Source organism: Catharus ustulatus, chromosome 2 (genome assembly GCF_009819885.2).
Source record: "Catharus ustulatus isolate bCatUst1 chromosome 2, bCatUst1.pri.v2, whole genome shotgun sequence".
Lineage (NCBI taxonomy): Eukaryota > Metazoa > Chordata > Aves > Passeriformes > Turdidae > Catharus > Catharus ustulatus.
The window spans coordinates 55,867,071-55,892,783 of NC_046222.1; the positions used below are offsets into that span (position 1 = coordinate 55,867,071).

General features: G+C 37.4%; 1 protein-coding gene across 2 annotated transcripts in view; it reads right to left on the bottom strand.

The window, feature by feature from the left end:
* Positions 1 to 1,585: 1,585 nt before the first annotated feature.
* TRPC4 (transient receptor potential cation channel subfamily C member 4) overlaps positions 1,586 to 25,713 on the bottom strand; it is a 131,238-nt gene continuing 107,110 nt past the window's right edge. For both annotated transcript variants that reach the window (XM_033052259.1, XM_033052260.1), the window contains 6 exons: positions 18,684 to 18,997; positions 16,684 to 16,879; positions 14,856 to 15,050; positions 6,998 to 7,039; positions 5,120 to 5,209; positions 1,586 to 4,825 (listed from right to left, as the gene is read on the bottom strand). In XM_033052259.1, the coding sequence (XP_032908150.1) occupies positions 4,109 to 4,825; positions 5,120 to 5,209; positions 6,998 to 7,039; positions 14,856 to 15,050; positions 16,684 to 16,879; positions 18,684 to 18,997 (1,554 nt within the window). In that variant the 3' untranslated portion in view covers positions 1,586 to 4,108. The remainder of the gene's footprint in view (positions 4,826 to 5,119; positions 5,210 to 6,997; positions 7,040 to 14,855; positions 15,051 to 16,683; positions 16,880 to 18,683; positions 18,998 to 25,713) is intronic.

Genomic DNA, 25,713 nt, shown 5'->3' on the forward strand with positions numbered 1-25,713 from the left:
TTTTATCTCTTAAGAGACTTTAAAATGAAGATGGATTATGTTGTCCAACTTGCACCTCTGTATTCCCAGAGTACTTGATACCAAAAATTTTGAACTTTATTTAAAAATTCATTGCCTCTTCACAATATTTAAGCACTATTTACTTCTTTTCTCTTTCATTATGCTTCTCAGAATATGATGAAATATTCATCTCAGGAGATTAAATGGAGAGTTATAGCTTTCAATATACATATAGAATTTAAGAAGAACATGTAATAATTTATTTGTGTCTTTTTTCTATGCTTCACTCCTATAAGGAAGCTAAGGAAAAATTTTCCTCCTAAAAGATCAGTCAAAGGACACCAATAAGGAGGACATTGTTGTATCAAATATAGTTTTGAAACATTTTGAGTGCCCGAATACCAGAAATTTCACCTTTTACTGCTCCCAACAGCTATAACTATGTTGAAGATATGCATTCTCCTTGAACTAGGTACTACTTATTTACAAAAAAAATTGGTATTGGGAAAGTCATAGAAATTCTCATTGTATCCTGACCTATCAAAAATAAAGTGCTGTGTGATGTGTTCAGCTCATACCAGTCAATGTAATAGTCTCAATCCATGAACGAAGAAAACAAGATTAAAATCATCTGCAGAACTGTGGTTGTCCCCAGAAGAGGCATTTACCTGGCTTGGTCTCTGGTAATACTGCACCACATACAAATATCGCTGTGGTCTGCAGCTGGCTCACAGGACACCACAGTCTGAATCCTCTGATGTTCTCAGCTCTGCAGTGCCCTTGAAGGCCACTCATGAAGCATGCCAAATCAGAGGGACCTTATGCAATTTTGTCTTGAAGGGAAGCATGCAGCACTTGCATCCCTGACCTGTGACTGTGAATCAGTGTGAAGCACTGTCTTGCATGAATTCAAGCTGCCTCCTGTCCAGCTATGCCAAGGTAGCAAAGTCCTGCTGGGCTGTCTGCACTCTATTTCTCACAGAGCTGAAGAAAATACAAAGGGCAGTTAGGTTTTGTCCTTACAAAAATAAAAATATAAAAATTAAGAAAAAATATTTCTTTTCAACATTCTCAGCAATCTTATGTTGGTATTAAACCCTTTTGTACTTAGCAAATTTTCTAGCTGCATGAAACATTTTAAAATTTTAAACCCTGCTTCAAAAGACTGTCTTTTATAGGGATTCATATCCTGGTTCATTTGTGTTCCTCCTATATTGATGTTTATGGAAGCTGCAGGAAGGGACAGGTAGGTTCGAACTTTTAAATTTCTTTTGAGGAGAAAGTGTACTCAGTTTTGCAAAGCTTAATAATGCCTATGCTGTGGCATTACCAACTTTGCTCTGCGCATATCTTGATCTTTCTTGGCACAGGTGTCCTCTCAGAGGCATCCAAGGAGAAAGAGAGTTTTTTTGACTGCCTGCAAAGCAATAAAATCCACCACCATTTCAATTTTGGATTTATTTTGGGCTCATCTGTTGTCACAGAATGAGGCGCTTATTTGACATTACTTTTAAATGGAATAACATCGAGTCCTTATTAGTGTCGAGCTTTGATGCCTAAGAATAACATAAAAATAGAGCAAATGTTGTTTTTACGTATGCTTTATTTAACAGACCCATGTTTCAGTATTTGGATGTAAGGAAGAAAAAAAAAGGCACCAAAAGAGTGACCACCTGCTGCTATGCAATACATTGTGTCCCTATGGTAAAGTATCCTGCCCACCTGCACTGTCTTTGCTGTTGTGTCTTAAATCCAATCCATGTCTTAGACTGATGCCCAGAACAGTGGGGTCATGATGGGGTGGTGTGGCTGATATTTCACATTAACTCTACTGTGTTGGGGTCTGCATGCACAGGAGAAACAAGCTCTTAGGATGTCAGAGTATTTTGCAGAACTCTTAGACCTGCTGTAGTTAACTTGTTCTGATAATGGTGATGTTTGCAATACAAATACCCTGCTCAGGCACTTTCTGTCTGTAGTGAAACCATGTGACTGGAGGGTGTTGAAAGCTCTTTTGAGCAAGCACTGTCTGTTTTGAATTGGCTGGTGTAAAGGGAGTAAGCTTAGGACCTGAAGGCATTACAAACCATGATGAAGAATGAGCAACTGAAAGCAGTAGTGGAGAAGGACTGTTAAGGGATATAGGGATATAGAAAATTCCGTGACAACAAGACACATTTGCTTTATGGTATTTTTAGCAAAATTGTTACAGTACAAAAAAGAACTCTCTAAAAGAGTTGACCTAATACAAATGATATGAGGTTACTCCACCATTATTATTATTTATTTCTTTTTATACTTGTAATAATTCAGGTGCTTTCCAGACAGAAAAGCTGCAGGCCCTGCCCCAAGGAGCTTACAATCTAAGGGTGGACAGGGAGAGAGACGTGAAGGAGAGAGGGTCTACAGAGCAGTCAAGAGGCCAAGATGGAAACTAACCAATCAAATATGATTTGAGCACATTGTTGCAAAGCTATAAAAACTATTTTTCAATTATGACTCATATTTCCCATTTTGGTTTAACTGTATCTGCTGTGACACAAACAGGTGTGGAGGAAGGAAGCTTTCCATATGTGAGATCAGCGAGAGCAGCACATGTGTAAAGTAGAGCTGGAAAACTCACCTTAAAGGATAGAGATGAGAGGGATTTGCCTGGATTTCCAAGACACAGTTCTGTACCAAGACAATTTAGATCCAGAATGACATGGCTTTAGGTCAGTTCCTACAGGTTCACATGGGATAGATTCTATCAGAAATATAAATGTACTCTATGCATCTGGAAGTTCCTTAATACATCTTAATACGAACTACAAAATCCATCATGGACCGCTGGGGAAGTTAAGAATGAAATAACAACACTTTTGTGGTATATTCAAGAGGGAAAGAATGGTGTTGAAAGTTGGGGGTGGTTATTCTTATGCCAGTTGTAAAATGAAATTTTTAATAATGTAGGACACCAGCCAACGATTAAAAAACCCCACAATGTTTAATTTTAAAAATACTGATTTTAACTAAGACAGTAAGTCACTCATCAGTTATGAAAAATACTATTAGATTTTCTTTATACATTTAGGTATCTACTATAAAACATCCAATCAGGTTCCCCCAAACTGTAAAATTGTCAAAGAAACTCCCTTAAGGCTTCCCTTTTAAAACTTCTCAACAAATTGCCATATTTATTCAAGTACTCAGGGGAATCATTGTTTATTCCTGAAGTATCTTTCCCTTAGCAAATGCAGGTTTATTGTGAAGGCAGAAGCTAATAAGCAGCTGAATATTAAAGTGCATAGGTTGTCCACATGAGGAAAAAAAAGGGTTGAAGAAGCAGTAGTTGCGGTGATAAAGGATTCTTGGGGAGTAATCCATCATTAAATTTTAGTAAGCCACAGATATTTCTTGTCCTATAAGAAACATTTCTACACAGAGTCTTTAAAACTTGCGAATGCATTCCTAACAATGACATCAGGACAGTCATACTCCTCTTGCTGTGAGGGAAAAGTTGTAATTAAATAATCAAATAGACCTATTTTCCATAATTTACAGGTATTCATATTCCTTCAATAAATAAAAGAATATAGTTTATCTTCTGATTCTGTATAGATTTTGACACAAGTTTCTAGCAATTTAAATAAATGATTCTAATAGCTTGACATGAGTTATGCTGGCAGCAGCCACATATGATTATTATGGTGCACAGAATCTTTTAAGAACCTACAAAGTTAAATAAAAGCTTACAAGTCTCTTAAGCTACTTTTTATTTGCATAGAAAAATATTTATCATAGGAGTCAACTATCATATGAGAGAAATTCCATTTGTTGTAATTGAAAAAGATAGCTAAAAAGTTTCTGTGGGTTATTGCAACAGTACAAGAATACAAGATGCTTCCATTTATTAAAAAATGTAAAACAAATCGTGAAAGCTAAAGCAGGCTACAAAACAGAAGGTCCTCATATTTTCTTTCTCTTGACTACTATGTTACAAGATCATGTGCCACAGTTGAGTATTATAAAGTGTAATTCTGCATTAGCTAATATAATTCTTAAAACATTCCCCCCCAAAAGCACTATGCAAAATATATATATTTGTAAATGCTTCCTCCTGTAAGCATCACAACCTTGTTATCACATAGTCACCCTGAACAATTGTTTCCTGTTTCCCATCAGAGTCAATGCTAACGTCCAATGCCTTGTCCAGCTGATCCTGTGGAGTGGCAGGTTCTGAGTTCTGTAACTCCATTTTCTCTGTTTCTGAAGCACAAATACTTCCCTCTACCTGTGAATGCAAAGACTCGCTGGTATTTTGTGACTCAGCTAACAAGCATTTTTTGCCAGGACTTCGGAAGTTTAATTCACAGTTCATGATCGATTCCCCCTCTTCCAGTTCATCAGTTTTCTCACATTGCTCTTCTGCCTGTTGACGGGAAACCTCTTCAGAAACGGTGTATATTTTATTTGTACTCTGCTCCACAGAGTTTGTTTTTGATCGTCTGTGAAACAACCCAAAATTTTTAATGTCTGTTACAAAATTCACACGCTTTTGTTTCTCCTGAGTGGTCTCTGACACCATCATTGCTGAGCCATTGCTTACATTATGTCCTTCAGAGGCAATATTGGCCGATCGCGGGTGAATCATCGTTGTTATGTCAAAAAGGCTGAAGGGTTTCTTCTTTCCTTTCTTGTTTCCTTCACTCTCACTATTTTCTTCATTTTCTGACAGAGAGGCAGTGTCTTTGCTCATCTTTGCAGTCTGCAAATTAGACAGCTTGCTTCCTTTTAACAAACCCAGGACTTCAAAGCGAAAGCTGGAAATGTCTTGTTTTAATTCCTAAAAATTAGGAAGAAAGACAAAATGTCAGAACATCAAAGCTAACTTGACTTTCCTTTTGAAATTAAACAAAAAAAAAAGAAAGAAAGAAAAAAAAAAGGGCTTATGCTTGGGTCAGTAATAAACTTAACTGTCTGGATGTTGGCATACCTGGCATCTTCAAGACTGAAGATCTTGCTCTAGGAAGCAAGTTATATGCTACCTGAATAACTGAGTGTAAGAAATATGCTTCATAGTCTTAAAATATCTTAGTAAATTACTAAAACACCGTTAAACATAAAAATAAATACATACCTTAAAATTTTCTTCTGTCAATCCTTCCTCAGTTTTGGCATCTCTTATCATTGCTGCAACATACCTTTTAACCAAATTTCTCATAACTTCCTAAAAATGTAAAGTATTTTGTTAGTTTTCTTGGTATTAGTCAGTAAACCTACACTCAGAGACTGCTTTTTCATGTTTTAGGAACATGAAAAAAAATATACAAAGCTTAGGTCTGTTTGAAAATTTGTTTTGCTTTTTGATGGAAACTACTAATGCTTATTGTCCTGAGAAGGGATAGGTTGGTTTTGACCCAAGGTATGTCTCCTGCCAGTAATATCCTTCCTGGCAGTGAGCAGTTGCTGATGCCTCATTAGGAGAGCAAGCTTGGAGTGTTTGTACAAGTTTATTTCCAGATATTCTCTCTCAAGCTTCCTGTGCTGTGGGATGCAGTGAGTCTGAACAAAAATGATAGTTCTACGTTTAATTGGCCATGACAGGTTTTCTTATGCATTTTGAACTAATGTAAACTTTCAGCACTCAGAAATCCTCTGCCTATGAATTCCACAGGATGGAGTAAGATTCCATTTGGGGTTTTATTTTTAACCTTCAGTCTGGTAGCTTCCATTGTTGTCTTCTAAGAATCCTAGAAATTATTTAGGTTGAAAGAGATACCTGGAGGCTGTCTGAGTCATCTCAGCGCCATGCCCAGTCAAGCCCTAAATATCTCCATCAGTGAAGATGCTGCAGCCCCCCTGAGCAACATTTTTCAGTTCTTTACTACCCTCACTGTGAAGATAACACTCCTTACCTTTCAGAATTTCCCTTCCTTCAACTTGTGTCCATTTTGTATTTTGCATTGTACCTTGAAGAAAAATCAGGCTCCTTCTCTCTAACCACTCACTCTGTTTTTTAAGGCAGTGGTTATATTCCCCTTACCTACTCCAGGCTGAAATCTGAGTTTATATGACAGTCCTCTCACCATCTTGGTGCCCCCTTGCTGGATCCCTTCCAGTTTGTTAACATTTCTCTTGTACTGTGGGGCCCAGACATGACATACTGCTCTGGCTACAGTCTCAGAGGAGAGGGCTGGAGGAGAATAGTCACTTCCCTCAAAAGGCTGCCTATACAGCCTCACTAATGCAGTGTAGTGAGTATCCATGTATGGCATCCAGTTTACAGATAAATGGCAAGCAACTGCTCTGTGCTCATCTTGCTCACAATTTTATAGATCCCTATAGATCCCTTCCCACAGGCACCTCTTCTTCAGGTTGGAAAAGTCCAGCTCACCTAGTTATTTCCCATATGGGATTCACTGACTACCAAGCCTACAGCTCACACCTTGTTTAACTTGCAGCCCTTTTAACAGGACAAAAATTCAAAACAAAGCTGAAAATTATTCATTGTGAAATAATTATCTAAAAATACATAGAAGCTGAAGAAGGAAGGATGAAAAAGAATTGCTTACATGGGATCTAGGCAGAGGGGTTATTAAGGAAATTGTCTATGGGGGACTAAAACTGGAGACAGCAAGAGCAGATTCTGATGGAGCATGTCAGTTCACTGCACATGTGGTCCTGATGATTTCTGGCAGGAGGAATTTGCTTTTTTTAAAGGCAATCCATGCTACAATGGGCAAAATACTGGATAGCATGTTACTGCTCTAGAAAATATTCTTTTGCTCCACAAAGAAGACAATTATCTTCTCAAATGCTTTTGTCTGAACATCAAAAATAATAAGCTTGTTTGCTGAAGAGGAAATAAGTACAGATTTTATGGTTTTTTCCTTTTATTTTCCTTTTCCACTTTCTCACAAAATTCTTCCATTTTTTTTTCCTAATGAAGACATTCTGAAGGCATAGAAAAAACAATTGCACAAAGAATAGACATAGTCTGTTTATTAAACTGTACCTGGTATTGATGATGTCTCCTCAAATTGTCAGCAGCACGTCTCTAAAAAATAGAAAAGAATAAAAAAATATTAATCTCTGTCTGGAAGTAAAATACTTAACCACAGAAAACAGCAGGCCTGTGCATTATACAGTATCTAGCAAGCTGAGAGAAACGGTTCAAAATCTGTTGAAAAATGACAGTGTTTGAAAAAAGCCTATCATTTGCTTTATAGAAAGGAGAAGGCTGCTGTGGGAAGGCAGAGTGGATTTTCTGCATTTTTGTCAAAATGCTTTTATTCCTGCATCAGCATGGATGTGGTAGGGCAGCCAGGTCACAGGTTGCAGAGCCCCAAGGTCAGTGATCTGAGATAGAAGTGGAACAATGGATCATGTCACTCACTTGCACAGACTGAAGCATATTTTACTGAATTGAAAAAAAGCTTGACTCATGTCAAGTTAGATTTTTCTTGGAGGTACAGCGCAAAAGAACAGGAGTCAATGGACATGAGCTACAGGAAGGAAAAATCTGTATGGAAAATCATCAACACAATTCATAAAGCCATGGTGTTAAGAAGACACTGGCTATGGCACCTAATGTCTCATTTAAGATAAAGCTAACTCAAACCTGCACTATAAAATTGTAGTAATGAGAAAATTCCTCTTAGTTCTCTATTAAAAACACTTTGTCATAGAGAGATGTATGGAAGAAACAGCTTTCAACACAGTTTGGTGTTGATAAGGAGGGAAGGCAAAATGGACAGTAACTCTGAAGAGAAGCAGTAAAAAGAAGTGTGATAGGATGAAAGAATAGCCCAGGTTTCAATCAGGTGTTGTGTTAGATTATACTGCCACATCTAATGACTGCCTAGAAGAAGATGAGAAAAAAAGGCCTGAATTATTTTTTCCCTTGAATTTCTTTTGTCCTCAATTGCATAATGAGTAACATATCCCCATCCTCTACCATAATTATCCCCAACTGGTGAAAGAAACACAGCTTTAACTTAGATTCTCATGTCTGCTGCTGACAAGAAAATAATGTGTCTGACCACTGATTGTATTTCTACAAAACAGAACAGTGAGCAGCTGTTTAAAACAGAGTGAAGGGGCATCCAAGGGACTTGTTAAAATTGACCTCAGTTGTATAGTAAGGCAGGCACAGCAAGTTATTTCTTTTTTTTTTTTTTTTTTCTTGAAAGACGTGATGAACCTTTTCCCAGTATTTATAGCCTGTTTACACTTCAGGGTTGATTTCTTGTTTGCAACTAATTTGAAGGATTCAGTGGCTTTGTGGTCAGGCTAGCAAAAAAATAATATAAACGGGGAAAATCATTATTTCCTAATCAGTCTGAACAGCCACTGGGGTAGGGTTTGTACATGAGAATGCTTTCTTCAGTTTTTTTCCAGATTGTGTTTCTCCATCTGTGCCTCATGAATGAGAAAATGGATATTTCTTTTCTTTAAGGATGGAAGGATGGGCAGGCTTGCCCATCACCGGAAGGGACAATGCAGCTGTGGGAAGGCTCATACCCTCACAAAACCCGAACTTAGCTGGTTTTTAGAAAAAAATCTCAGCTTTCTTGCAGTTGACCACAGGGTGGAGATGTTTCATTCTTCTGAGAAGGCACCAAGGGAGTCCGTGGCTAAGAGAGCTCTCAACAACAGATCTGACTCACAGGAGAAGGGAAAAACACTTTAGGGTGTAATTGAAACACACTTCAGGTAAAGTGAATAACACCTAAGTAAAAAAAAAAAAAGAGGCTGATTCTTGTCTTGCACAATACTTCCTGCAGCTGCTGTCTGCACTGCTTTATTTTGCAGTGAAATGTGAAATAAATGCTTAGGTTTAATTCTGTACCTGTAACAAGAACTACCAAGATTTTCCACTTAATGTAATGCCCACAATTTGGGATAATTACGTGAAAAGAATTGTGTAAGAATGTGTCAGAACAGTTCTACTGCACTTAATTGTTTTCAATCCACACCACCAAGAAGGTGAAAGAAAATAGTTTAATTGTATGTTTTTATGCTCAGCTACATACCTACTTCTCTGGGAATGACACATAACCTATCAAATTTATTATCACCAAACTGTCCTCTATCTCTGATTTAAACGTTTAGGTTCCATCTCCAGTTTCTAATCATCTTTTGCTTGCTTTTGAAAGCAGAATGAATCTTTGCCTAAACACATCTGAAAACCAGGCTATTCACTAGAAATAAAATGTCATTAACATTTATATTGTCCTTCTTTAATTCTCAGCTGGCCTGCTTTTCTCTACTTGGTAATAGTCTAATTTATGGTTCAAAATTTCTTTCAAGTAACCATTGCTCTATGTGCATGAAGATGTTGAAAATTATGGCTGGCAAAGGGATGAAAGTTTAATTTGACTTAAAATAGCAACAGGGTGGGAAACGTGTTTATGCATGTCAAATGCAATAATGAAACTGAGGGAGATGCTGTTGTCACTTTCCAAAAGGGGGCACTAATATCCTTTAGGAAGCTTTAATAGTAGCTCCACTAGTAATGATAATTATTTTGAGCTTCCTGTTTATGACATTCCTAGTAATTTGCACTGTTTAGAAAAAAATATCTCTTTAGCAGTCAAAAAATTAATAAAAATGTATTATTCATTTTTATATGTTTTATTTAAATTGTATCTTTTATAATACAGGAATACAAATCCAATGTCTGCATTTGACCTTAAACTGCTTAGTGATAAAGGTCCAGAAAATAGAATTATTGTCTTAAGTTGTGGAATATATTCCTCATTTGGAATAGAAGCATCACATTTAAAGGATTAGAATTTATGTGTGTTGACAGAGAGGCTTCTCCATGAAATGCTTCTTGGCTATACAAGGAACACTCCAGATTATTGATTTCCACACCAGATGGAAGGCATTACTTCTTTGCTCAACTTTAAATAACATACATTACAGAGAAAATACAAATGTTTATATTGACTTAGAAATTGCTTTATTTTCCACTGGGCGACAAAAGAATAGAGAAGAGAAAAGGAGATTTTCTGTGACAAATGATAATAAAATCATGTAGGTTGCTTGGAAAATGGCATAAAAATCTGGATAGCTAGAAAAGAGGTAACTGTTTATCTAAACATCAGATGCAAAAAATAAAATTACTGAATCTATCCCTGGAAATTCTTTCCATTTTAACTTCTGAAATACTTAAAATTATAGGCAAAACACTTTTGATGACTGATCAGATGTAAAGTAGAATGTAATTTGAGGAAAACAGTGCCATTTGTTCTGTTGGGACTAGGATTACTTTTGCCATATATCTTTTTTATTTCTGAAATAGCAATGGATTTCAGATGGCCAACAGGATCAGCCCTGACACACTCATAAGCCTTATGCAGTCAGGAAAACCTCAGCCTAAACAATAGAATTATATTGCTAATCTGGCTTTTGCAAAGGTGAGCTAACAAAATAAATAGAACTGATATAGATATAGATGATACAGATATATGTAAGGAGCAGCACACATTTCAGAATGTTAAGTGCAGGAGATAGCTGATAGCAGCTGAAGAAAATGCTGCATACCTGGGATATGTCAAAATGACAGAATATAAAAATGTGCTGAACTCTGAATGGTAGAAGAGTTCTGTCTGATTCATAGCAGAGCTGAAATATTAGTAAATCACATGTACCATCCTGGCGTTCCTTCAGCTGAAGCTGTGGCTAGAGAAGCTGCCATTAGCATGGTTGGGCACTGTATTCCTTTGGAGAAAAAATTCTCTCCCTTGAAACACCTCCCTGTGACTTCACCAGCCACTGCTTCAGCTGTCCCACTACCACAAAAGACAGAAGAACCACAGAAATTACATCCAAGGAGAAGCAAATTAATTGGCTTTTTTCAGAGGCACCTCACATTGCTACAGACCTGTGTTCTTGCCCATAATAGTTTTGTTATAAACAGCGATGTAGATGATCCTCCCAAGCAGCCATGTCATACTTATTTTTTACTGGCATTTCTCTTCTTCCTATGGGCCAGATAAATCGTTTCACTAGAATGTGTGCTGTAAACTATCCTGACCCTGAACCCTTTCTTTACACATTCTGCCTGCATGTAATGAACTTTCAAGTGTATACATACATAAATTTTACATGTGGATTCTTGTCTCAGTCCTAGTTCATGATTCCTGGCTTTTTGTTACTGAGGACTTTTTGCAGAGATCATGCATAATCCCTTGCCAGCTCCTCTCTGTCTACCATCTATTTTGTACCCTCTAGCACTGACTCACTCTCTGGATGCACACCTGCTTTTTCTACTGGAAAACACCATAGTACGTCACCGCTGATTAGTGCTTCCTAATAGAAAAGTTAACATTTAGAGATTTCAGAACAGAATGTTTTGAAATCTGAGTTCTGCCTTACAGACAATGTGGCATCAATCCATCCATACAGCCAATGTAAGAAATCATGTTATAGCATTTTTTTTCTATCCCAGTCGTAGTTGTAGGGAATGAGACAGAGTTTATAATGCAGCACTCAGTGAAAAGGAGTAGATCCCTACAAAGCTTATCTTGTAGCTCAGAGACCAAAGTTATTACAGGGGAGATACAAGTGAGCTGAAGTCATCTGAGATCCTTGAACAAACGGCAGATAAAACACTTCATTAACTTTTGGTTGGCAGGGCATAGAGGTCCTAAATTTAATTTGTGATGTAACCTGTCGGGACTATTGAAAAAGTTCTAGGAAATCAAGGGTGAGCTATGGGTGATGGGAAGTTTGTCAATACCAGAAAGAAGTGCACTCCCTCAGGACAAACTACGAGATCAGCATGGTGTGCCCATTTGTTGACTGATGATTTAACCTCTTGGAGAATGTCCAGTTAACAGCACCTGTCTGGTGGTTTGCATCTATCCAATGTGGAAACCAGAGCACAGAGTGCATATGCACATCTTACTCCATTTTGGAGCTTGGGTGAATAAATGGGTCTGGCAATTGCAAAATGCCCCAAATTCACAAAACCCTAATGGGGCTTGTGTTATGCTGAGGAATTGGCTGAAGAACTCTGCAGTTTTGTGAGATGCCCACATGATGGACTGAATCTGCCTAGTCAGCCACAGCCACTCATTTTTTTTCAGGAAGCTGGAAGTGTGATGGGTCTGCTGGTGAGGTCTCTGCTTCAGAGGACTTTCAGCTCTAATTCCAACTAAGAATCTATTCTGCCGGGGAAACCAGTGATGGATATGGCCCTACTGTCCCATACGCTTTAGAGATTCCACTTTCAAATAATTAAATAAAAAAATTACAGAAATCAACAAAAAATGTCCCACATCTCCCCCTCACTGATATCTTCCCCTCCCTAGAAGTCCAGGATTCAGTGGTGGTTCACATTCAAATCATAAGGAAGCTAGGTTAAGCTCCTTCTTTTCTGTTCTCCCAAGAGAGCACCTTAACCCCTCCAGTATCTTAAAGATACTGAGAAGGAAATTTCTGTTCTCATAGCTTTTATGCTTGGAGTAAGTAATTAAATGCCCATTGGAGGACAGAAGTAAACCCAGGTCTCCCCAGCCCAAGATATTTGCTTTAAATGGCACCTGCTCCTTTCTCCAAACAGAAATTTTATCCTGAAGCTGAAAAGTCTTTCCCAACAAAAGCTTATTTGAAACTGAAATGCACTAATTAAGAAATTTGGTGTTTAGAGATTTTTTGGGATTTAAAGTTAAAAACAAAAAGAAAATTCTATTCAGAAAAATTCTCAAGCAGCCTGGTGCATAGACTCCCTACCCTTTGACCTTTTGCTGCACCAATTTTCCCAAATCTAAGATGTGGGTTTCTTGAAGGAGGTAGTTATGTACCCTAGCAGGATTTTCTACATTTTTGTCAAAATGCTTTTATTCCTGGTAGATACAGGAAGTAGAGATGATCTTTCTGAATCCTCTTTCTCACCATACCGTTCAGCATAGGGCTAAGAATGAGTTTACTCCCAAATCTGCAGTTTGAGAGGTAAGAAAAAGGAAAAAAATATTTCCTTATCCTAGATGGAAGGTCTGACAGGAAATATTGTCCTGAAGGTTTAGCTGTGATGTATAAGGGTATTCTATATCTGTCTCAGTAAACCAGAATATTGTGTTAATCAACCCTCTGCTATATACTGGCATCATACCATTAATTTTAATATCATTCTCTCAGTTTACAGTAGCTAATCATCCTTACCAAATGTTTAACAAATGCCTGGAAGCACTGCCCACTCTCCCACACACACACAATATATCACTCTCCCTCTTGACTTTTTCTCCTTTCCAAAAACATCTCATAGTTTCTCCTTCTGTTGGTCTCTGCATTTACTTGTTTCACTTCCTATATTACACAGAGATGTTTTACTCTTAAGATTATTCACCATTCATTCTAGTTCATGTTCTTTTTAAAATTTCTATATGAATCACTGTTAGTCTTTCTTAACTTTATTTTTTTTTCAGTGTGTGTTTCTTTTAGTCCATTACTGGTTTGTTTCAATGTCACCCTCATGTTTATACCTTCTTTTCCTGGCTGTTTTTTATCTATATGTAAAAATATGACAGCTACATGAAATAATTTTACTTTCACCATTTAGATACTGGCCAACAATATCAGTATATTGCAATAAGCCTGACATGACGCTTTCTACAAAGAGGACAAAATCTATTTATCAGCATAGTAATTGTGAATTAGCTTTATATGACCCTTTTCCTCTTTACCATATATCTGTAAATGGAGATGAAATTATTCCTCCAAGTACATCTAGAGATTAAACTGCATTCCAGGATATGACAGCAGAATAGGTAGGAAAAACTTATTGCTCACTTATCAAGAAACGGGGAAGAAATACAAAGAAAAGGTTGGTATAGTAATTGTTCATCAAAGAATTGTATCCTACCCCCTGACTTCTTTGAAATCAATGGAAGTTTTATTATAAGAATCAATAGCACAAGGACTATACCCCTTTCTTTTTCCCCTCACCCACATTTGACTCTTCTACTCTCACTTAATGCTTGGCTACGTGAGTTCCTAACAGACTTGAAACATTTATGTTAATCAAATTGCTATGGGTTAGGATGTTGTCTAGACATTTGCACTGACAGTTTAGAAAAATTGTGTCACTGACTGAGATATCTCTTGAGCAGATGAAGTTAGAAGGGAAAAGTTCAAATCTGCTTTACCCACTGCAGCTACCAGAGAAAGTAAATGGTTGAGACATTATACAGGCATCTGTTGAATCCAGGTGCAGGACTATTCTTGGTTGTCTCATATGTCTTTTCCCCTCTTTCTTTTTTTCCTTAGAAATGTCACTGCTAATCACCAGTATCAGAATACAGTATGATTTCAAAATGTGATTCTGAAATAGCTCTACCTTTAAATTCAAGAAAACAAGTAAATGCTGTTACCTTTCAAAATGTTTATTTTAATGGGAAGGGCTTTGGTAAGAATGCTTTTATGGTAAACTCATTTCATTTTATGTAGAGAGACAGAGACACAGAGAAAATCCCATGATGAATGCTTCATACATGAGTCTCTGGTTCATGGTATTCAATTATAACTGAACAGTGACACTTGAACTAGGGATTAGAAATCAACAATTTTGACACTGTCAGACAAGTATGCACATTTGATCTCTTGTTTTTTTTTTATTGCTCCTAATCCTTCTTGCACTATCTGTAGATGAAGCACAGTCATGGTTCGTTCTGTCATTGTACAGGGATATGATGATGCTTTCTCTTCAAATACATTGATAGCAATGTAAAAAGTAAACATTCTCTGATAGAATTTTTCTGTAACTCATATGCACATTATTTGACAGTTCAGACAATCTATAAAGCTGAGAAAAAGTCATCTGTAAAGTAAAGAGGACTACAGGCAGAGTAAAACACACAACTTACCCCTATTGTTCCAAAACTTTCAGGCTTTCTTCTAATTTTTTTCTTGCAAAGGTGTCTCCATAACCATTTGATCAGATACCACAAAGATTTTGGGCTTGGTATGACATTAAAAGGAGTGGGCAGAGTTCCCCCTTCTTCAAAGTAACTCATCCAGAGTTTAGTTCGAGCAAACTTCCACTCAATGTCTGCATGATCCTGCACACAAGAAGCACATCATCAGCACAGATGTTGCTGTAATTAAGGAGGTGAAATAAATCTCTACAAAAATCTGAAAAAGCTAAAACTAGAACAACCTTGAAATACTAACGAATTATCTTGTTAAAATGCTGCCATCTTTTGACAGAAGTTCTTCAACACAAAGCAAGGCTAAACTGCTTTACCTCAGTAAGATATTCGATATGTAAAGTATATCTCTACTTATAATCACTTCTTTCACTGCTGCAAGCTGCTAAATTATGGAAAGTATCTCAAAAAACAGAAAAGGTAATTACAAGCAGAGAAATGTTACATTTCTGGAAGAAACATTTTGTTATAATAGCTCAACATTATTCTGCATAGATCAGTCTAATTATGCTGCTCTGCAGCACTTTTAACGAGTCAGGAAGACTCATGCATTTTCTTAGAAATTACCAGTCCCCAAAATTCACAAATAGGTTATCCAACAAATCATAAGCCTACTAAAACTATTGAATCAAGTATCTTTTTTTCCCCTACTACTTCAGAATTGTGTATTTGGGAAAGGTTGTGGAGTGGGTTTTTTATTTTTATTTTAAATTTTATTTCTTTTCGAACCTATATAGTATTGTATAACTCTGAAAATTTTGGGAAAATGAAAGCTAAAGGCCATGGAAAGATATCTAAAGTCTGATAGCAGTTGAACAAGAAGTTTAAATCACTAATGTTAGATTTGGATAGCCAAGAACTTCAGCTACAGGTCTAGCCCTGGCCACACAGTAACAAAAGCAACAATTTAGAAGTTGTAGCAGGAAAAGTATACTACCTACAGCCCAAGTTTTGGTGAGTAGTACATGTTGTGATATTGTTCACTAGATACTGACAGCTAGAGTTATACAAACACAAGTGGTCAGTTTTTCTTTTGTGGAAACAGTTGTAATTTCCAGATTGGAAAAAAAGGTACATTTTAAAATCTTGAGACTGTGAAGCTTTCTATTGCTTGCTTTCTGCATGATCATATTTGAATTATCATATGATGAATCAGTGTTTATTTTTCTTAATCTCCTTAACAGACAGTTTAGAAATAAAACTGCGCCAATAACTCTGGTAAGGATAAAGACAGTTTTCATCAAAGAAGGAAACAGGAGACTGTTGAATGAGAAGAAAAAATGACCTTTTGTTTGAATAGCTAGTGTCCTTGGAATATGGACATCCTACTTCTCTTAACTCTTTATCAATGTCAGATTTAAAAAAAATAGCATCATTTCAAATGCTAGTAAATATAATGTATTAAAAATGAAGCGATAGAATAACCCTGGGCTGCCTTTTTCTAAGAAGAGGTCCTGCAGAGTGCAGCTTGGGCAGGGCTGTGGGCCATGTCACTTGCAGAAGGATCAGGACACCTTCTCAACCCACGAGCTGACTTCTTCACCATGGTCACCTCTTCCCCATTTGGTGTTGTGGGGAAATTTCCCTCTACCCAGTCCAGTTTGGGTCTGGTTTTTCATTCCAGAACAGTGCAAAAGAATCAGAGTAAATTGAAATCTTTGTCCCGATGTCCTGTCTGTGAAATGTTTTGCTGCCAGAAAAATTGCATGCAGAAACAGAGAGAGGGTATATATTATAAATTATCTAAAAACAAGGAATAACTTACAGCAATGAGTTGGTAGGAGTTATTCATCATGGCTATTAGCATGTTGAGTAGAACAACCAGAGATATTACATTATAGGTACCAAACATGGTGGCCCCAACAAATTCAGTGAATTCATGCCTCGCTTTCACGTTGGTCACATAGAGATTGATGAGTCCAAATATAGACCAGAATAATGACTGCAGCGTTTCAAATAACCTGAAAAACAAGCCCCAGAAGGAATAGCTGTATAATAACAACACATTTAGTTTTCAGATTGTTCAGTTTCTCCCAAAATGCACAAAAGTTCTTGACTTGACTGAAATGCATGACACTTATCACAATATAGCCAACACAGAGGGAATATCTTTCGAGTGAAACAATGGCCTAGTGTTTCAAATCTGGACCTCTACATATACAGAATCTATAAATAAGTCTGCAAGCAAAAGGCTGATTTTGCTCAACTTCAGAGAGGTAAATAAAGTTTCAGGTCTCTTATGTTGGACACCTTCTTTTGAAGTATTTTGACCCTTTGCTTTAACTGTAAGGGGTAGAATAAGGATCCAAAAGTAACTCAGTGATTGTGTTTTGCCAGGATGTTGAAAGAAGTATGGTATTATACAATTGTAATAATGTTAGTATGAAAGTATGGTATGGTAATATACAATAAGTATGGTAATGATACATATATGATACAATTCTGATATATATACAATTCTGATTCATATATGATACAATTCTGGTTTCTTGAGAGCCATTGAGATAAAAGGAGTTGAATAATTAGAAAGACATTAATATCACTAGCATATGTATTGTTTTAGAAAGAAGGGAGACACAAATAAAGACAAGCATGCTGCTTTCAAAAGAAACTTATGTTTTTATACCTAAAGCATATGATATTCCCTTAGAGAAGTTTGTACAACAGCTAGGAAGCTAGCAACAATGATGAACTTTAAAAAATAATCCTGTGCAGCTAGATAGATTGAAAATTTTCCTCTTTTTTTTCTGTGTTCAGCTCCGCTGTAGTGTCATAAGAATGGTCCTGAGACTCTGTTCCTTGAAAGTACGGAGCACATGAAGCATCACAGTTTACCATGGCACCACCTTCTGACACTAGTACCAGTACTCCCCACTATGTTCCAGATGAATATTGCTTCCCTCGATGCTGAGGTCTGAAAAATTTCTGTGCACTTTTCTGTTCAGATCACATAAAGTTTAGACCTGCATAGATGTTATTAATATACAACATAAATATGCTGTGCCTGAAAAAATTACTTGATTAAAATGATATAAAGGCTGCTATTTTTATAAAATTATTTCCTCTAAGAAGGAAGGCATTGGTAATAAATATATGTATTTTAAAAAGTCTAGAGAAGTTAATAGGGAACAGACATTTATAGTAGTAGTTTGATTCAGGCTGGAAGGTGAAAAACAAGAGAATTAGTGTTCATTTGGTAACGCTTTTATACTATAGATGAACTAAAAACTATAATGAAGTAAAATTGAATTTAAAGTGAAAGAAAAAGAAACAGTTTATGACAGAAATTAGAAATTTGATTGTGTGGAGTGGAGTAGAGTGGAGTAGAGTCAGTAGGATCTTGGATTGCATGTTTTTTTACAGCCCATCACATTTGCAAAGAATCTTCATGTTTTAGAACACCAGACTTATTTAATGCCCACAGGTAGGCATGGAAGAAATGCAGAATGACAGCTGCCTGGATGAGCAAGGTCTGAACTGGTGACCTTAAGCAATTTCTAATCTCATTTATCTTCCTCTTATCTCTATTTTACCTTTTACCTTTTGAGATAGCTTGAATTGTACAGACTTCACTGTGGTATGAGATAAACATTATTAGAGTGATAAAATGTTATTCTTTTTTTTTATTATTAGGATAGTATTATATGTGTTTGTCAGGACACCACTGTAATACCGACAGAAAACAGAGGTTCTTTTCTGTAAACAACATCTAAGTGATTAAAATATTTAGGGAGAGGGGAAGGATAGAAATAAATAGCTACTTACGTTGAAAATGCATTATTCTGCTTTTCACATCGTATTCCTTTGCAGTTGCCAGGTTCATTTGTCTCATAGTAGAAGTACAGCTGGTTCAATCCATTTGCAAAAGCAAGCAGCACAAGGCAGTATATGAAAAGAAACTTCAAAATGTCCAGCAACATTCTTCCTAGAGATATCTGCAGAGGTCCCAGGTGAGAATTTGCAGTGAATAATGAGATCAAGCGCAGGGAGCTAAAGATGTTTGCGATTGCAAACAGGGCCTCAGCCACCAGGGTTGGATGCCACATGTCCCAGCTCTCCCGTGGAACTAACCCACTATACTGAAAACAAGCAGAACGGAAGAAATTACTCTTCTATTTTGCATAAACAAGCATGGCAGTTTCTTTATAAGCTGTTCAATTAATTTGCAGATATCACAATAGATTTTCGCAGTAGCAAAAATGTTCACAGTTTAAAAATTCTGACGCAGTTTTGAGGGACAGTTTTGAGCACCTTGCTTTTTAGAATTATAGAAATTTCCAGCTGTACAAGCAGATAAATTATTTCTTTGTAGAAAAGTGCAGGGCTGACAGTGATGGATAGAAATCCACAAAAACTCTGGCAAGTAGGAAGAAAACATTCAATCACCAAGTAAGTATATCACTTAATCACTAATACTGGACCAATGATGAAAAAGATGTTTATTAATGAACCATGGCAAACTGTTTATGTGTCTCATTATCAGAGTCTGACCCCTGAAACTGTGAGTTCTGTTCCATCTCTGCCAAAAAATTTCTTGAAGATGAAAGATATTTTAACTGAGGCTTAACTACTGTGGCAGACTCATTATTATTTATTTGGTCTCATTAATCTCTTTTATAGAACATATCAGAGGAGAGAATTTATGCTAGGAAGCTCTCTCAAAACAGGATAATATAATATAAAGCTGATTTCAAAGTGGGACTATGGTGTTATCTGTATTTCCCTACTCTAGACCACACAGATGCAGGTTCAGAGCTGCTGGGCATGCACTGAGGAGTAAGGAAAGGGACTCCATGTGTCACTGGGGCCAGGTGACACAACATAAACAGGCATCACAGCATCACTCTCAGAGTGGTTCAGGAACACCAGAGTAACTTGAACATGCGTTAAGTCTGTAAGACCTGATCAGATGCATCCCAGAATCCTAAAGAAACTGGCTGATGTAGTTTCCAAGTCACACTCCATCATAATTGAAAAATCCTGTCACTCAGGTGAAGTCTCCAGCGACTGGAAAGAAGGAAGCATTGGATCAATTTTTAAAAAGGGGAGAAAGGAAAATCTTGGGAACAACCAATCTGTCAGCCTCCCCTCTGTGCCTGGGAAGGTCATGGAACAGATCCTCCTAGAAGCTGTGCCAAGGCACATGGGGGGCAGGGAGGTGATTTGAAACACCAGCACGATTTCCACAATGGAAAGTCCTTCCTGTCCAACCAAGTGGCCTTCTGTGATGGAGTGACTGCATCAGTGGACAAGGGAAGGGTTGCAGGTGTCATCCATCTGGCTTTTGACATGGTCCCTTGCAATATCCTTCTCTCTAAACTGGTGAGAGATGGATTTGATAGGTGGACTGTTCAGTGGATAAAGAACTGGCTGGAGATCAACAGCTTGATGTCCAAATGGATGTTAGGGACAAGTACCATCCCTCAGGGATCTGCACAGAGACTGGGACTGTCTAACATCTTCATTAATGACACAGACAGAGGGATTGAGTGCCCACTCAGCATGTTTACAAATGACACCTAGATGAGTGGTGTGAATTACATGCCTGAAGGACAGGATGCCATCCAGAGGAACTGAAACAAGCTCAAAAAGTGGCCCCATGGGAACACCATGGGGTTTAAAAAGACCAAATGCAAGACACTGCACCTGGGTCAGGGCAGCTCCCAGTATCAAGAAAGTCAGGGGAATGAAGGGATTGTGAGGAGAAGAAGGTGAGGTACTGGCAGATGCATGCTCACAGCCCAGAAAGCCAAACATATCCTGGGCTACAGAAGAAGTGTGGCCAGAAGGCCAAGGGAGGGGTTTCTGTCCCTCTACTCCACTCTGGGGAGACTCCACCTGGAGTGCTGTATCCAGCTCTGGCATCCTCAGCACAGGAAAGACATGGACTGTTGGAGCTGGTCCAGAGATGTACAGTGAAAAGGTCACAAAGCTGGATCATCTCTCTTCTGAGGAAAGGCTGAGAGAGTTGGGGCTGTTCAGTGTGCAGAAAAGGTGACTTTGGGGAGCTCTTGTGGCCTTCCAGCACCTGAAAGAGCCTCATAGCAAAGATGGAGATAGACTTTTTACTAGGGCCTGTAGCAATAGCAATGAGCTAATGGTTTTAAATTGAAAAAGGGCAGATTTGGACTAGATATAAGAAAGAAAATTTTTATGGTGTGGGTGGTGAAACACAGGAACAGGTTGTCCAGAGAGGTGGTAGATAATCCATTCCTGGAGACATTCAAGGTCAGGCTGGATGAGGCTCTGAGCAGCCTGATCTAGTTGAAGATGTCTCTGCTTATCTGAGGCACTGGACTACACGATCTTTAAAGGTCCTTTCCAACCCATACCATCCTATGATTCTGTGATTCCACAATCCAAACTGTGAAAGGGAACTGGGCATTGTTTTGGGCACTAACAGGCCCCACACCAGGGTTTCTCGAACCAACTGGTAGTGCATGTGGAACTGTCCCAGTGCTTGACAGCAATCCATGGCACAATGCCATTTACTCATATACCAGCAGCCATAGCAGCTGACAGGCTTGTGGATTTGGGCATGAGAACTGCTCAAAAAAAAAAAATAAAAATAGCTTATTAAGGAATTAAGAATTACTCATCCTTACATTTCATTAATCTGTGAGATTTGTTGTCTACAGAGCAGTGAATTAAATCTAGACCTGCTGGAATCATAGATCAGTACTCTCTTTATTAGACTATCCTCTCCTTAATGATTATGCTCATCTGCCCCATCCACTGTTGCTCTTTAACCCAGTTCTGATTGATTCAAGATCAGTGATGGAAAACAGGCATAGAAAACATAATTTAGTTATCAGAGAAAGCACCTAAGAGATAAAACAAGAAGAAGCAGAAGAAAATATTTTCAGTGTTTTTGGGAAGAGAGGGCTGAAAACTCCTGAGCCTGATTCCTATAATGCCTTTCTTTGAATAGTATTTTACATCACATTACTGCAAATTCTCATGGCACTTTACAACCCTCACAGCTGAAAAATTCCACCTTTTAAATAACTAGGAATAATTGCCCATACAAGAAAAGATTGGTACTGAACAGTGCAGTGGATACCCAGATTAGGAAAAAGTACACGAAGTGTTTTGGGGCAATAAAGTAAAATACAGTCATGGAGAAATGTAAAGAACATATATGAAACTAGGAAGAGATGGAGTTGTTTGTAGAGAATCATAAGCATCAGGCATGTTTTGAGATGAGGGCAAGTAGTGGCAGATTCCAGAGGAGTTATAGATGTGGGGGAGTTGGGAGAAATCCAAGGAAATACCCTTCTGAGAAATACATGGAACTACAGGCCACTGAATAAGTAGAGCACATGATACACAAAAACAAAAAGAATCAAGTTTAGCAAGTCATGTGTGGATAGCCATATCTGCACACTGCTGCCTGCTTTTACAGTCATCAAAGAGAAATGAAAATTTTCAGAGTAATGGGAAAGCAAATATCCCATATAGGTGAGTTTCTATTTAACTTTCTCATTTTCTCCTCATTGATGTTTGGGGAAGGGGATAGACTGTCCTACATCTGTAGTCTGGCGAGCTGTATCCAATGTCACATTTTCTAGAAGAAAAGATGTTAAGCAGAAAGATGAGGAAAAATGGACTCTGCCAATGGTATCCTGGATAAAGACACAAAACGGATTTGTTCAAACATTCAGAAAAGATCAAATTACCTTTTACTTGTAAGAGTGGTGTCAAAGGCACAGCTATGATATTTCAGCATAACTGACTCTTCCTTTTTTGGGCCCAAGTGCTTCCTGCATATTTGGATAGAATTCAAGAGGTATCATGGTAGTAAGCAGAGAGTGATGGCTGTTATTTTAGTGTTGAAGAAACAATTTAAGAGACTGGAAATACTTGCCAGAAAAAAGTGAGAAAGGTGAAGGCCTGAGAGATAAGTTTGGAAATTGTCTGTGAAATACACTAAATGCAAGAAGACAGCAAATAATTTAAAGAATGTAACAAGTACACGAGGTCTCTAACAACAAACCCCTATTGATTCCACTAACTAGAGCAGAAGATGCTGAAAAGGAATTTAGAAATATTAAAGAAAAACCTAGAGAAAAAAGCAACTTTTGTGTGAAAAGGAAAATACAGAAGAGTAGCAAAAAGACTAGGTACACTAGAAGCAGGAAGAGTGAAAAAGAATAAAAAATGTATCTTAGAGCCAAACCTTGGAGAATTAAAGTATTTTTTTCTCTCACTCATGCTTGTTGAAGTCCTTCTGTTCTACACAAGGTAAATATAGTAATATTGTTCTAGGGAGTGGAAAATGGCAACCAAAAACATAGCAACACTGACTTTGCTGTAAATCATGATGTTGATACTCTGCAGTCCTCTATTTGGTGACCCTGATGAATTTCTGTCCCCCCTTGAAATGCAAACACAAACCTTTGACATGCAACAAAGCCAACCACAGCTTAATCTGAATAAATAACACCTATTATTGGCTCAGTGGTTGAAGAAAATTTACATGGCACATCCATGGAAAATAAAGAAGAGCAGAAAACAAATTGAGCAGCATATAAACAGTACTTTTAAGGCAAATATATGATGCTTTTGCCATGTCAGCCAGGAAATATAAGATAATAATTCTTGATCCTTACTCGAAGGAATTAAAACGCAAATTCAATATCTGAACTATTTGCAAGGAAAAAAACAAAAGCTGAGTTATCACTGTTTTCTTATTAAAACAAGACATGATCTTTTGGAAGCACCATGAGAGATCAAAAGACATGTAGATCATGCTACCTGAATGTTTAATGGGCCGTTGGACCTCAGTCTAAGGTGACCCCATTGTTTCTGGTCACAAAGAGACAAGTTAAATAATATCTATTTCAGGAAAAATAATTTAAATCCTTTCCTGAAAAGTCATATGTAAATCTGAACTCTTCCTATTTTAAAATGTATGTACCAATCTTTGCATTCATTATGTGGAATTTCAAAGCAGTGGTAGGAAGGGACAGAGAGATGGCTTAGTAGAGAGCTTTTAAATGGTAATTACAGTGAGGAATTGAGTCCATAATTTCTCAGGGGTGGAGAGGTGTTAATCCTCCTATGTAAATGGACATCTAGTCTGTGACTCTGGTAAAATATCAGTCAAAACCATTTTACGATGCAAACACGTAAGATGTTAGTTTCTGCAGAATTGGTGGCAGGAGAGATACACAATCTTATTTACTACTGAACAAAGTAGATCTGACACAGTGATCATTAAGCTAGTAAAGGTTGAGACACATAATGAGCTTTAGCTACTTTCCAGAGTTCTTGCCCTGAATAGGAATTTGTTTCCCTACTAGATCTTCATGTCAGTGGCTGAGGCATGTTATCAGCAATATGGAATTTTATGTGGTTTCTAGCAGACTTGGTAGCAAGCAGCACTAGGTCAAAAGCTCAGGTTTAATAAGTATTTAAGATAAAGCAAGCAGATTCTTCTCATGTTGGCACTGCTCTTAACTATACACATCAGAATAAAATAAATTATATTAAAAAAACATAAAAGGAACCATTTTTTTCTTAATGCACAATGATTTCTACTAAAGCCCTCCATAAAAACAAATGTGTTGTTTAAAATCTGTCATCTTATACTTTAAAAAAAATTGTGACAATGTACTATATATTATGATGTTTTTATGGAGGAGAGAGCATTTTCAGTGGATATACTGGATAATTTAGGAAGACCTAACACATTGATACAGAGACAAAAAGCCACAGGCCATTAAAAATTGTAAGATGTCCTTATTTTATCTGAATACTGGTAATGAAACCAGTAACTTTGAATTATTTTAGCAGCTCTCTCATCCTGAAATTAAACACTTCAGTGAATTTTACACTACCCCATCAGCCACTCCAGATAGTATCCATCTACTTAACTACTGCATCAGTCAGAGAGCCTTAAATGGGCAATAAACACTATATTTTACTCTGGGAATATTTATCACACAGGAGTTTATTCAAGGGAGTTGGTTAAAATGTTTTCTTAAGTGGTTGGAACTGATCCATAGAAGATAGAAGAAATCTAAGAACTGACCTTATATATTTGGTTCAATAAAGACAGAATAGCTGTAACTTAGAAAAACCTGACTGACATTGCCTAGGAAAAGAAAATTAAAAGCTTTACGCTAAAACATATTGGTTACGTTTGGCATCCTCTCAGTCTCACTGGGCATTGTGGCATGGAACTCTGTTGTAGGTATTTGAAGGAATGTGGCATTAAATCACACTTGTCTTCCTCTGTTCATTACTCCATCATGTGTTTCAGTTGACTAGCACAGCTTTTTTAAGCACTGTATTCATTATGATTAAAATGTAAGCACTAATTTGGAGAGTAATGGATGTGCAGCATCCCAGATACTGCCACTATGGAATCTGATTACTGTAAGCAGAAACCATTCGGGAGATGAAAGGATTATAATGGCTTCTAATTAATATTATTCTGAAGTGAATAATTTGCCATCTCCAATGCTTTGGAAACATCTATTTTAAATGAACTGTGTGCTTTGTCACAAGGGAAGGTGAAATGACTATTTGTTTTCTAGTCACTTTATGATAAGGTATCTTCATGAGTAAAAAGGCATTTCTTTTAAATGACAATTCACCACTCTTTGGAGCACCTTCCTCTTTCAGGCTCCAAATTTCTTTGAGTGAGAAGATTTCCAAAGGTTTGCAGCCAGAGACCCAGCATGCCAGGAGCCTTTTGTCAAAGAAGGTTGATGTGTCAACACATCCCAGGTCTTTGTTCATCCCTGCTCCTGGCTGGTTGACGCATGGATTTTTGTGACCAGACACA